This window comes from Nicotiana tomentosiformis, chromosome 12, assembly GCF_000390325.3.
Source record: "Nicotiana tomentosiformis chromosome 12, ASM39032v3, whole genome shotgun sequence".
Classification (NCBI taxonomy): Eukaryota; Viridiplantae; Streptophyta; class Magnoliopsida; order Solanales; family Solanaceae; genus Nicotiana; species Nicotiana tomentosiformis.
Window position 1 is genome coordinate 12,282,880 of NC_090823.1, and position 13,450 is coordinate 12,296,329.

General features: G+C 41.4%; 1 protein-coding gene across 1 annotated transcript; it reads left to right on the forward strand.

Moving 5' to 3' along the window:
- Positions 1–392: 392 nt before the first annotated feature.
- LOC138902240 (uncharacterized) lies at positions 393–1,235 on the forward strand. The gene has a single exon (XM_070190086.1). It carries the CDS (start codon positions 393–395, stop codon positions 1,233–1,235), a length of 843 nt encoding a protein of 280 aa, XP_070046187.1.
- The last annotated feature ends 12,215 nt before the right edge of the window (positions 1,236–13,450 follow it).

Below are 13,450 nucleotides of genomic sequence, written 5' to 3' on the forward strand. Positions count from 1 at the left end.
CACATGGTGACAATGGCCTCAGACTTCACTGGGAAAATGAAAATGTGATTGCTCTAGAGATCGAGGTGCCACAGGCTGATCTCGGAGGAGTACCGCCCATCAACCCAGTCGACGTTAGTTTGCGCATTGCTCTAAATGCGGACTTAGGTGCAGATCTTGAGGGAAGTGTACGCAAAGAAGGCCGATCTGATGGCCAAGGTACTTAAGGCAGAGGAGACGAAGGAGTCTGTCTCCAAGTGATATTCGAAATGTTTCAGGCTCAATAAGCCGCCATTACTCAGTTTCAAAATCAGCACAGAGCTCCAAATAGGGTCGAGCCGGAGAATGCTCGTCGTACCAAGCCAGCACCGGAAAGATCGAGTGATAACACATCGGGGACCGATCCTGCTATAATGAAAATGCTCGAGGAGCTCACCAAGAGAATTGAATCAGGAGAGAAGAAAATTGAAGCCAATGATAAAAATGTGGAGACTTACAACTCCCGAGTTGACCAGATACCGGGGGCACCATCAATCTTGAAAGGAATGGATTCGAAGAAGTTTGTACAAAACCCCTTCCCTCCGAATGCGGCTCCGAAGCACATTCAAAAGAAGTTCTGTATGCCTGACATACCCAAATATAATGGGATCACTGACCCCAATGAACATGTTACCTTTTACACATGCGCCATTAAGGGTAATGATTTGGAGGACGACGAAATCGAGTCTGTGTTGTTGAAAAAGTTAGGAGAGACCCTGTCGAAGGGAGTAATGATTTGGTATCACAGCCTCCCACCAAATTCCATCGATTCATTTGCCATGTTGGCGGATTCTTTCGTAAAAGCGCACGCCAGGGCCATAAACGTCGTAATAAGCAAATCGGGCCTCTTCAAGGTAAGACAACAGGATAATGAGATGCTAAGGGAGTTCGTGTCCCGATTTCAAATGGAGCACATGGAGTTGCCACCGGTCACAGATGATTGGGCAGTTCAAGCTTTCACCCAAGGGTTGAATGAACGGAGTTCGATAGCGTCACATCAGTTGAAACAAACTTTGATCGAGTATCCAGCTGTAACTTGGGCAAATGTATATAATCGGTATCAATCGAAGATTAGGGTCGAGGATGACCAATTAGGAGCTCCTTTCGGTTTAGTGCATCCAAATAGGTCGACAGGCAAAAAATCAGAGGGACGTCGACAGGGAGCCAAGTTCGAACAAAGACCAATACCAACCATATGTTGTAGATTGAAGGTATAACGGTCCAGGATGCAATTCCACCCGGAATGATTGAAGAATCGATCGAGGACAAAATTCTCGGGGACATATGAGTAAAATTGGTTTTGACAAGTATGCGGATCCCACAGAGGCACCTCGGCTATAAGAATACAATTTTAGCGTCGATGCATTAGGCATAATATCGGCTATCGGAAGGATCAAATACACTAAGTGTCCCAGACCCATACAGACCGATCCTTCTCAAAGGAACCCAAATTTAATGTGCTAGTATCATGGCACACACGGTCATAGGACTGAGGATTGCAGGCAATTGAGGGAGGAGGTAGCTCGTCTATTTAACAAGGGCCACCTTCGAGAGTTCCTCAGCGATCGAGATAGGAATCATTTTAGGGAAAGGGATGCTAATAGGAAGAATGAACAAGAAGAACCTCAACATGTCATTCATATGATCATCGGTGGGGTCGACGTTCCACAATGACCCATATTCAAACACACTAAGATGTCAATCACTAAAGAGAAATGGACCCGAGACTATGTTCCCGAAGGCACTTTATCATTCAATGAGAAATAATTAGAAGGAATTTCTCATCCACACAACGACGCTCGGGTAATTCTTATTAAATAAAATTCAAGTTAAGCATGTTTTAGTGGATCAGGTAGCTCAGCAAACATCATCAGATCGAGGGTCGTGGAGCAACTCGACCTGTAGGACCAAATTGTACCTGCATCTCGAGTCTTAAACGCCTTCAATATGGCTAGTGAAACGACTAAAGGGGAGATTATCCTACCGGTGAACGTGGATGGAACCATTCAAGATACTAAATTCCATGTAATCAAGGGCGACATGAGATATAATTCACTACTCGGAAGGCCTTGGATCCACAACATGAGGATAGTACCGTCGACCCTCCACCAAATGATGAAGTTCCCGACGACGATGGTGTAAAAATGGTATACGAGGAACATCATGGTGCAAAGGAAATGTTTTCGGTCGATGAAGTAACACCGATCTCGACACTATCAACCTCGGAAAGATCAAGCACCAAAGGTAAACAAGCGGCCAAATAGTAATCACTGCCCCCAGCCTCGACCAAATCAGAGAAACAGGTAGTAAAAGAAAAAGAAGAGGAGGATTTTCTAACCCCTCGAACCTTTGTTGTTCCCGAAGATTCGGATTTCACCAAATCAACGGTCGAAGAGCTGGAACAGGTTATACTGATCGAGTACCTGCCCAAGCGAAAGGTATGCCTGGGAACGAGGTTAACTCCCAAACTCAGGAAAAAGCTTATTCAATTTCTTATTGATAACATAGATTGTTTTGCATAGTCCCATTTAGACATGACAGGGATCCCATTGCAGATAACAACGCATCGACTGAGCTTGGATCCCAAATTTAGACCGGTGAGGCAAAAGAGAAGGCCCCAGTCTGAGGTAAAGCACGCCTTCATAAAGGACGAGGTAACTAAACTTCTCAAAATAGGGTCCATTCGGGAGGTGAAATACCTCGAATGGTTAGCTAATGTAGTTGTAGTCCCTAAAAAAGAGAACAAACTTAGAATGTTTGTAGACTATAAGGACTTAAACAAAGCATGTCCTAAAGATTCTTTTCCACTGCCTAACATCAATTGCATGATCGATGCTTCGGCCGGCCACGAGATCCTTACTTTTCTCGATGCCTATCCAGGTACAATCAAATCCAAATGAACCCGGAAGATCAAGAAAAGACTTCTTTTATCACCAAGTATGGAACATACTGTTATAACGTAATGCCCTTTGGGCTAAAAAATGCAGGAGCTACTTACCAATGCCTAGTAAATAAAATGTTCGAAGAACAAATAGGTAAGTCAATGGAAGTTTATATTGATGACATTCTAGCTAAGTCCCTGTGCGTAGAGGACCATTTGGCTCATTTGCAGGAAACGTTCGAGATCTTAAGGAAATATAACATGAAGCTCAACCCCGAGAAATGTACTTTCGGGGTCGGTTCGAGAAAATTCCTTGGCTTCATGGTATCAAATTGGGGGATCGAAATTAACCCCGATAAAATCAAGGCCATCGAAGACATCACCGTCGTAGATAGTGTAAAAGCCATGCAAAGGCTGACTGGACGGATAGCTGCTTTGGGTCGATTCATCTCGAGGTCATCGGATCAGAGCCATAGGTTTTTCTATCTACTCAAAAAGAAGAAAGATTTCACCTGGACTCCAGAGTGTCAACAAGCATTGGAAGATTTGAAGCAATACCTATCGAGCTCACCACTTCTTCACACTCTGAAGGTAGATGAGAAACTTTACTTGTACTTGGCAGTATCCGAAATCACGGTAAGTGGTGTCCTAGTTCGAGAAGAGCAAGGTACACAGTTTCCTATTTACTATGTATGTCGAACCTTAGGAGAAGCAGAAACTAGGTACCCACACTTAGAGAAATTGGCATTCGCACTGATAAGCGCTTCTAGAAAATTGAAACCATATTTTCAATTTCACCCCATATGTGTATTAACCACTTACACACTCCGTAATATTTTGCAAAAGCCCGAACTATCGGGCCGATTGGCCAAATGGGCTGTCGAACTTAGTAGGTATGATATTGAATATCAACCTCGAACAACCATCAAGAATCAAATTTTAGCGGACTTCGTGGCCGATTTCGCACCAACCCTCGTACATGAAGTTGATAAGGAACTCTTAATGAAATCAGGTACACCATCGGGGGTCTGGACTCTTTTCACAGACGATGCTTCAAATGTGAAGGGGTCCGGTCTAGGCATCATTTTGAAGCCGCCCACATGTAGCATTATTAGAAAATCTATTAAAACTTCTAAATTTACTAACAACGAGGCCGAGTATTAGGCCATGATTGCAGGTCTCGAGCTAGCTAAAAGCTTGGGAGCATAAGTCACTGAAGCTTAGTGCGATTCTTTACTGGTGGTAAACCAGGTGAACAAAACCTTCGAAGTTCGAGAGGATAGAATGTAAAGGTATTTGGACAAATTGCAGGTAACTTTGCACCGTTTCAAGGAATGGACTCTACAATATGTACCTCGAGAACAAAACACTGAGGCCGATGCACTTGCAAATTTGGAGTCATCGGTCGAGGATGATGAGATCAGCTCGGGGACTGTCGCTCAACTCTCGAGATTTGTGATTGAGGAAGGACATGCCAAAATAAATTCTACAAGCTTAACCTAGGACTGGAAGAATAAATACATCAAGTATTTGAAGAATGGAAATCTCCCATCGGACCCTAAAGAATCAAGGGCCCTACGAACTAAAGTTGCTCGTTTCACATTAGACGAAGACGGAACATTATACAGAAAGACATTCGATGGACCATTGGCAGTGTGTTTGGGACCAGGAGAAACCGATTATGTTCTACGAGAGGACCATGAAGGCACTTATAGGAACCATTCCGATGCCGAGTCATTAATTCGCAAAGTCATTAGAGCAGGATATTACTGGGATAGCATGGAAAACGACTCTAAGGAGTTTGTTCGAAAATGTAATAAGTGTCAAACTTTTGCACCGATGATCCACCAGCCCGGAGAACAACTTCACTCGGTCCTATCCTCATGGCCATTGATGAAATGAGGGATGGACATCGTTGGCCCGCTGCCATCGGCCCCAGGTAAAGCTAAGTTTATTTTGTTTATGACTGACTATTTCTCTAAATGGGTTGAAGCACAAGATTTCGAGAAAGTCAGAGAGAAAGGGGTTATAGATTTCATCTGGGATCACATCGCATGTCGATTTGGAATACTCGCAGAAATAGTATGCGACAATAGTAAATAATTTACCGGTAGCAAAGCGACAAAATTCCTCCAAGACCATAAAATAAAAAGGATATTGTCAACACGTATCACCCCAGTGGGAACGGACAGGCCAAATAGACGAACAAGACTATCATCCAAAACATAAAGTAAAGGTTGATCGAAGCTAAAGGGGAATGGAGAGAAATTCTACCCGAGGTTCTTTGGGCATATCGAACAACATCGATGTCCAGCACAAGAGCAACTCCGTTTTCCTTAATATATGGCTCTGAAGTCTTGATTCTAGTCGAGGTCGGAGATCCCAGTGCCAGGTTTCGACACGTAACAGAGGAATTGAACCACGAGGCTATGAATACTAGTCTCGAACTGCTAGATGAAAAACGAGAAGCTACACTCGTTCGAATGGATGAACAAAAGCAACGAATCGAAAGGTACTACAATAGAAGCAACCTTCACCACTTCAGAGTTGGGGACTTAGTCCTAAGGAACGTCACCGTCAACACTCGAGACCCTAATGAAGGGAAGCTCGGACCGAATTGGGAAGGACCCTACCTAATCCGCGATATAGTCGGAAAAAAGTGTCTTATAAACTCGGAACGATGGATGGCGAATCGCTGACAAACAACTGGAACATATCCCTTCTCAAACGATATTATTCTTAAGGCATGACCTTCTGCCTTCTTTTATTTATATATATATATTCGACGCTAACTCATTGCAGGACTTCGACCCAAGACATCGAGACCTCAGGTTTTAAAGTACGCGTTACATTCTTTTTCCCTTATATCGATTTTGTATCCCAAATGGGTTTTTTCGGCAAGGTTTTTAACGAGGTAACAATTATATGATACATGAGGACAATTCAACAGTATCCAATGCTTCTTTGCAATCAACCTCAAATACTAGGGGACATCACCCTCGGATGTTATATATTCGAGAAAAGTACCTCGTGTCAAAGGGCCTCGATAGGGAAAATTTGTAATGGGCCAAACGGTCGAATGAACCGTGTCCATATAGATTAGTTGAGTTCTGATGGCAAAACATGTACGCATATATAAATTATTCAAAGAAGCATTCTTTCTTTGTCAAACATCTTGTGTCTCGAAACAAATTCTCTACTATGCAAATCTCATACTTATGATTTTGTGAGAAATGGCTCACGAGCCAAGTGCAATATACCTCGAATACTTGGGGACTGCCATCGATAATAGGCATATTTGAGTTATCTAAACTCAAAGTCACAAGACTTCAAAGAGGCACCCCTCGATATATAGGCCAAGGACACCATTCTCGGGGACTAACATTTAGAACAATTTCGAAATATTATCGGGAAATAAGCCCAAGAGGCATATCCGAAGGCTACTATCAAATTTAAGGCTACAATAAAAATAACATGGCTCGGAGACGTCCGAATTACGAAATAAATAATAGGCCTTCAAAATTCTTTGAAAAACCGGTTAAAAAAGGCTACCTTCGGCAAATAATCAAAAGGGACTTCGATAAAATCAGCCCTCAAAAAACCAAAAAGGCTTCGATAATATCAACCCTCGAAAAACCTTAAGAGGTATCAAACTATCTTCGTACAAACGTGCTAAGGCACAAAAAACAAAGGGGTTTCAATCGACATCGGACCCTCAAAAAAACCCAATGGGTAAAATATACATGCTAAGGCATAAAGCAAATTTTACTAAGTCTTTTAAGCCGAAAGGGGGAAATAATAGCCATCTTTTAAAGGCCATATCGACCCAACCTAAAAGAGCCTAAGGGCCAATACATTTAGAGTTCGAGACCCTGTTCTCACTCAACTCGAACCTAAGGGTTCCACCATTTCGGGCTCGAATAAAGTCGACTTAAATATAGCCTGGGGATTCGTCATAAAACCTTAAGGGGTATGTTACTGTAAGTACGAAACTTACCCATTATTTGATAAAAGACCTAAGAGTTTATTCTATTCTGAGTTCAAAACTTACTCGAACTTAGTTATAAAGACAGTGCAGTCATGGCATCAATTAAGCCATCCGAAATCTCGAACATATTATTAAGCTCGGTGACTCGCCTTACTTACCTAAAAAATCTAAGGGTTTGATTTAAGTTCGAGCTAGTGTTCACTCGATTACAGAGGCTGGAACAACAAAATTTTCACAAGGCAAAAACAAAGCAGAATTTATCACAAATCGGAGACAAAATGGAAAGTGATGGAACTCTTTATATATATATAAGGTATTAACAAAGACCATAGAGGGTCTTACACAAAAAACAATGAAAAAACACAGAAGAATAAAAATCCTAAGTGCATAGTCCACTTTGGGAGCCACATCTTCGGGGGGCTTCATCCTCATCTCTTCTGCTCTCGGATCCACTCGCAGAGTCTTCATCATTGGAGAGTAAAGCCGCGGCCTCGTCCTCTAAAACTTTTGCACTCTCGATATAAGCTGAGAGGTCGAAGCCACGAGTATGTACCTCCTCGAGAGTCTCTCTCCAGGATTGGCACCTTGCATGATCGACAACACACGACAATTTGACTTCAACAACAACCGAGATATCATGTGCCCGAATGTTGGAAGATTCGGCGTCGGCTCGGTAAGAGGCCACAAGTGCCTCTGTCTCAGATTTAGCCTTCCAAGATCAGCAACCAACTTAGCCTCGAGTTCCTCAATCTTCTGGGCCCGGGCTAAGTTTTCCTCCTTCACTTTTTGGAGTTGACACTCGACCGAAGTCAGTTGGGCCCGAACCGCATCTTTCTCCGAGGTGAGATGATCCATGTTCTGCTTCCACTCCAAAGTCTCTACCTTCTTCATCTTGGCCTTCTCTCGAAGCTGCTCGACCAATTCATCCTTTTGTTGGGCCTGCAAAGTCAAAGTATCAATCGCTAATGTCACGTTAATACATAACAAACTCCCAAAGGGTTACATTACCCGTTCGATGAGCACGGTCTGTTCCTAATGAGCCCTTGTCAGTTCGGCTCGGAGGCTCCTGATCTCCTCTTCTTTCTGTGCATAGAGGAATTTGAGGCCGTCTCTCTCTTCTACGAGCTTTTTGAGTTCGGCCGCACATCGGGTCAGCTCAGCCCGAGATTTGAAAGATGCTTCTCGATGGAGCGCTATGGTCTGTACACAAAGGAGGAAATCAGACTTGGAGAAATGAGAATAAAACACAAGCATAATTACAGAGGCTAAAACTTACTTGTTTCAAAAGCCGTTAAGCCTCGTAAAAAATGAGCAATGCATCCAGGTCGGGACCATCATCGACCCCTGCGAAGCATCCCTGGAATATATCATTCCCTTCGTGGGTCATCCCCACATTGGGAGTCTCCATAGCCCGAGCGTCTGGAAACTGCCCGTAGAACATAGAGCCTTACGGCGAATCGTCAATATTAATTATTCCAAGGGAGTCACTTGGGACATTCTCTTCTCTTTGAAGGGCCTCAAAGCTAGACCCTTCAGGCACACCCGCCGGTTGTTCATCACGACGGGGGGCATTTTCCCCACCCGATGGCTCGGGGACTCTGCTCAGACCTTCTTCCAAGATTTCTTCGGTCAGAGATTGAACCGCTTTGACCGCCGTCGGCTCAGCAGTCTTTGAAGCTTTAGTGCTTCCCCTCTTCTGTGCTACAGCAAGCAATCGGTATCCTCTCCTTCCTCGTCCTTCTCCCGAAGTTTTTGGACTGCATCGGTAGATAAGACTGCAGGACCAGTCTTCGATTTTCGAGCCCTACGTTTCCTGGGCTTTGGGGTATCTGGAGACGAAGCCCTCTTCTTCTTCTTCTCTTTGGTCGGCTTTAGAACCTCCTCTTCCCTAGGTGGAGATGGACTCATGACAATGTTGTCTCCTAGACCTGTATAAAGAGAAACTAAGTTAAAAAGAAGTATTTTATAGGGAAGCATCAAAGTACGGGCAAAGGAACTCACCGTGGTTTTTAGCCTCCCACCGACCCCTGGCCAAATTACGCCAACAACGCTCAGCATACGAAGAGGTGGAGGCTAGTTGTCGAACCCAGCTTGCGAGTTCCGGAATCACACCAGGAAACAAAGGGGATGCTGCACCATAAAAAAGAATTTAGATCAGAAAGGAATAAAGAAAGCAAAACGGTGAACATTATCGATGAGATTGAACTTACGGTTCATGTTCCATTTCTCGGGGAATAGTATTTTCTCGGCGGGGATCAGATCGGAGATCTTGATTCGGACAAATCGGCCCATCCATCCTTGGTCCTTATCCTCATCTATGCTCGAGAATAGTACTTTTGTGGCCCGACACTGGAGCCTTATCAACCCACCTTGATAAAGACGAGGGCTGTATAACCTGATTAGATGGTCGAGGGTGAAAGACATCCCTTCGACCTTGCTCAAAAAGAATCTGAGCAAAATGAAATGCGCCAAAAGGAGGGATAGATCTGGCCAAGGGTTACCCGACAAAAATCGAGTATGACCGGATCTACGGGGCCCAATGTGAAAGGGTAAGTGTACACACTTAAAAACCCTTTCACATGGGTAGTGATGTCCTCCTCAGGGGAAGGAATCACTACCTCTTTGTTATCCCAGTGACAGTCTTTTTTCACCTGCTCGTGATCATCTTCAGATATCGAACAAATGTATCTGGACGTGGGCTCACATCAGCAAGGAATTGAGGAAGGTTTTTCGACTTTGAAGTCGGAAGTCAATTCGCATGGCCGAAGAACGCACTCTTCAATATGAGGCTCCACCAGCGTTTTATCGCCGGCCGACCGTGATGAGGAGGCTTTTTCTTTTTTAGGGACAGTCTTTGATGTTTTAGCCATCACTATATGAATTTCAAGAAAGAAGAAGGAATAAAATTTATGATAAACGCAAACTGACGAAGAAGATGAACTTGAAGAGAAGCTTGTAGAGATTTGGAAAAAGGTTTTGGAAGTAAAGTTTGAAAAGATAGTGAAATTGATCTATTTATAGTGGCCACTTCGATGGTTTGAGAGCACTAGTGGCCGACCATCAGTTGTCATTAATTAATGACCTTGGGAACTGTGTAGAAGCGACCTTCAATCACTTCTGTTGCTAACATCATGTGGTTGACGTCATGATCGAGGTGTCAGAGAATCGAGGCTCAAATCGTTTCTTATCGTTTTACTCTAAGAAATACAGGGACTATCTGTATACGGTTGAAATCGTGTATGTCTGATTTCATAGATACGATGAACTGCCTCGAGAGTAAACTTGTAATGGACCAGGCTCTAACTCGAAGACAGACCATGGAGCATGAAGATCTAAGTGCTCGCTAAAGATCGAGACCGAGCATGACCGACTTCGAGTAAGGCATAAAACGGAATGGCGAGATATTAGCAACCGATCGAAGAACTCGGCGGAAATCCCAAAACAGATCGAATCAAGCGGTTATTGACACCAATCATGGGATTTATTTTCGTTATTAGAATTGTACCTTATTAGGATTCCTCTACTATATAAAGAGGGACCCCATTCATTTGTATGATCATCATTCACTGATAAAAAAATAACACGATGCTCTATTTCTCTTACTGTTCATTATTGTTCATTACTTTTCTTCACTGCTCATATTATCCAACCTCGAGACCATCTCGAATCGAGGTCGATACACTGCTATAATTCTGGTTTGGTTTATTTTATTGTTCAATTTATTCATTATTTATCAATTGGTATTGAATTAGATCATGTATCCTTAAAACCATAATATAAGTTTAATTGTTACTAAAATTTTAGGGTAAACAGTAGTCATTGCACCTTGCACCAAGCATCTTTTTATTAACAGGTGATTAATCCTTTTGCCGATTGTGTATATGTCATATATTACTTAATCACTTCCATTTTTCTTATTCCTCTGGAACAATCAGTATTTTATTAGACTCTAGATTTTGTCTAAAAGCAAGATTTATAAGTTAAATCTGCTTCAAAGGTATTAATAACTTGGTAAAAGTTAACATATATATGAAACTGATTGGCATTGCACATCACCTAAGTATTAGTCAAATTTAAACAAAGGGATAAATCAACAGATGACTAATTCAACCACTTGAAAGTCCCGGTCCTAAATAAAGAAGAAAGATGATTACTTTCTTTAGAAAAATAAGTTTCATGTGAAGTTATTTCTAACCATCCTAGGAAGTTTTGTGAATCATAGAGTTAATATAATTTTATCTATCCCTTTGACATGTATTTCACTGGAAAATACCTGAAGTCATATCATTTTGTTTCAATCCTTTATTCAGAAGTAAGGAATACATTTGTTTTTTGTGTTTTTAAGAAAACAATAAAGGAATACGTATTTTAAGAACAAAAAGCTGCATTTTTTACCATATGCTACAATTCTTCTTCTATCTATTGATTAGAAAAGAAAAAAAGCAATGATATTTGAGCCTCATTAGTTATTTTATTAATCTGACATTATTCGCTCCTGCAGGTACCTCTGCAGCAAGCTATTTCTACTTATTTCTTGTGTTTTAATTCATACAATTGTGCTTTTGTTGGACTAATGACTTCAAAACAAAAGAACAAACATGTTTGCTCGGCCAAAACCGGAAGCGGAGATGAAACTTAGGCCACATGAAACGTATAGACTAATATCTGCAGAAAAAAGGAAGGCATTGTTACTACAACGACGAATAAAAAAAACAAGAGTCAAAAGGAGTAGTTTTTCTGACAATGTTTCTTCTCCTGGCACTACTGAAGCTACAATTGAGTTTCAATAACAGAATGTTCCTGTGAGGGACTCTTCTTCTATTTCAACAACGGGTCTAAACACATTCTTTGTTGTTTTACTCTTTGTAAATGTGTCCCTTTACGCTTTTTGCATGTGAGTATAATTAAATGATGCTAAATGTGTGTGATATTTCCCCTATTAGCCAACGAGCCTCATGTTGATGCTTTGCCAATTACATTTGACAAGCAAAAGAGTATAACTTATCCCTTCTACTCTGAAGTAGGCAAGTATCAAGGATCCAACATTGAGTGTTATGTCTACGATACATAACGTCTTTGTTTATTACTAATTTATTACTTTTTTATGTTAGGCTCAACATCATGTGCATCTAATGAAAACAGTAGTACGAGACTATTCCTATTTGGAAAACAAATGTTTGCACCAATCTTTTATTATGATAGTATTGTATATGTGACACTCCGTAAATTCGACTTAGGTGTGGATGTGTTAAATGAGTAGTAACATTATATTTTAGACATGTGAAGTTCTATCGGGATGAGTATGGGTGGAAATAGTTGTTTTAGAATCAAGACGGAGAGTGAGGTGCATAAGATTCGATAAAATCGACTAAGTTTATGAAAGATCTATCTTCCATCAGGATTTCATGAAAATATGTAAGGAATTTGAGAAAACGCAATCAATATAATTGTAGCCCTTTGAAATAGCTTTTCAACGATATATTGTGGAGCCTGAACAAATCTCTGTGCAAAACGTTATGTGCGTTTTACTAAACACTATGCAGTATGCGCGCCCAGCTGGTCCCGTGCGCGGCCGAGCACCTGTGGCAGTGCTACTACCTTTGATAGGCATTCAGGTGCGCAGTTGGGCCTTCAGCTGAGTGGGGCGCACCCGGGAAGCCGTTTTAAAATCCCTACTTCATCCCCCACACCCCAAAACACAAAAACTTTCTCTAGAAAGGGAAGCTCTCAAGAACCTAACTCCTCAAAGGTCCCTCCTCATTCAAGGTAAGTTCTAATGGTGATTTTAAGTTAATTTCAATTCTCCAGAACTTTATTAACATGGGTAAACCCTTCAAATCATTTGATATTCGATCGAGGCATCATTGTTGAGAAAAGAAAACCTATAACTCGAATTCAAATGGATTGAACATCAAAAGGTAATATCTTCACCTTCTAAATGATTATAGCATTGGATTAATGATTATCGACTATTGGTTAAGAGTGTTGTTTATTTTATGGGTGAAGAAGAATGATTTTGATTATAAGAAATTTGAGATTTTAGAATTTTTCTAGGAGCAAGAGAATGGGTTATTGGGTGTAGAAGCACCATTAATGAGAGCTATGAAGATTTATGCCCATCAAGTGTTTGATAAAATACCTAAGTGGTCAACATATGAGTATTATTGCTAATATGGAATCCCTTTGACTTTTAATGCTATAGATTTAAGTTGAAAGGGTTGGCGAACATTGTACTACGCTCCAGAGAAAGAAGCTAAGGTATGTGAGGCTAACTCTCTATGTTTGGGAATGTTAATAGTTCTTCCTACATTACGTTTCTTTTACGACGTTACTAATTGCCTCAGAAATATAGTTAAGCCTAGTTCCTTGAATAGTTGCAGAACTTCAATTCTCTAGCTTCATAACTCGTTCACGACTTTTATTCTAAACGTTGTGAGCTCGTGCGTAATCAATATAGACTAGGGTTTGATGTCCGTGAGTCCCAGTCTAGATTACTCAGCATATCATAAACAATTAAAGTTTCAGTTTTCATAATCAGTTCAAGAATACATGTCTCACTCTAG

Bases quoted from the DNA above. Each gene is read 5' to 3' on its own strand.
- LOC138902240 (XM_070190086.1), top strand. From the start codon at position 393: ATGAAAATGCTCGAGGAGCTCACCAAGAGAATTGAATCAGGAGAGAAG.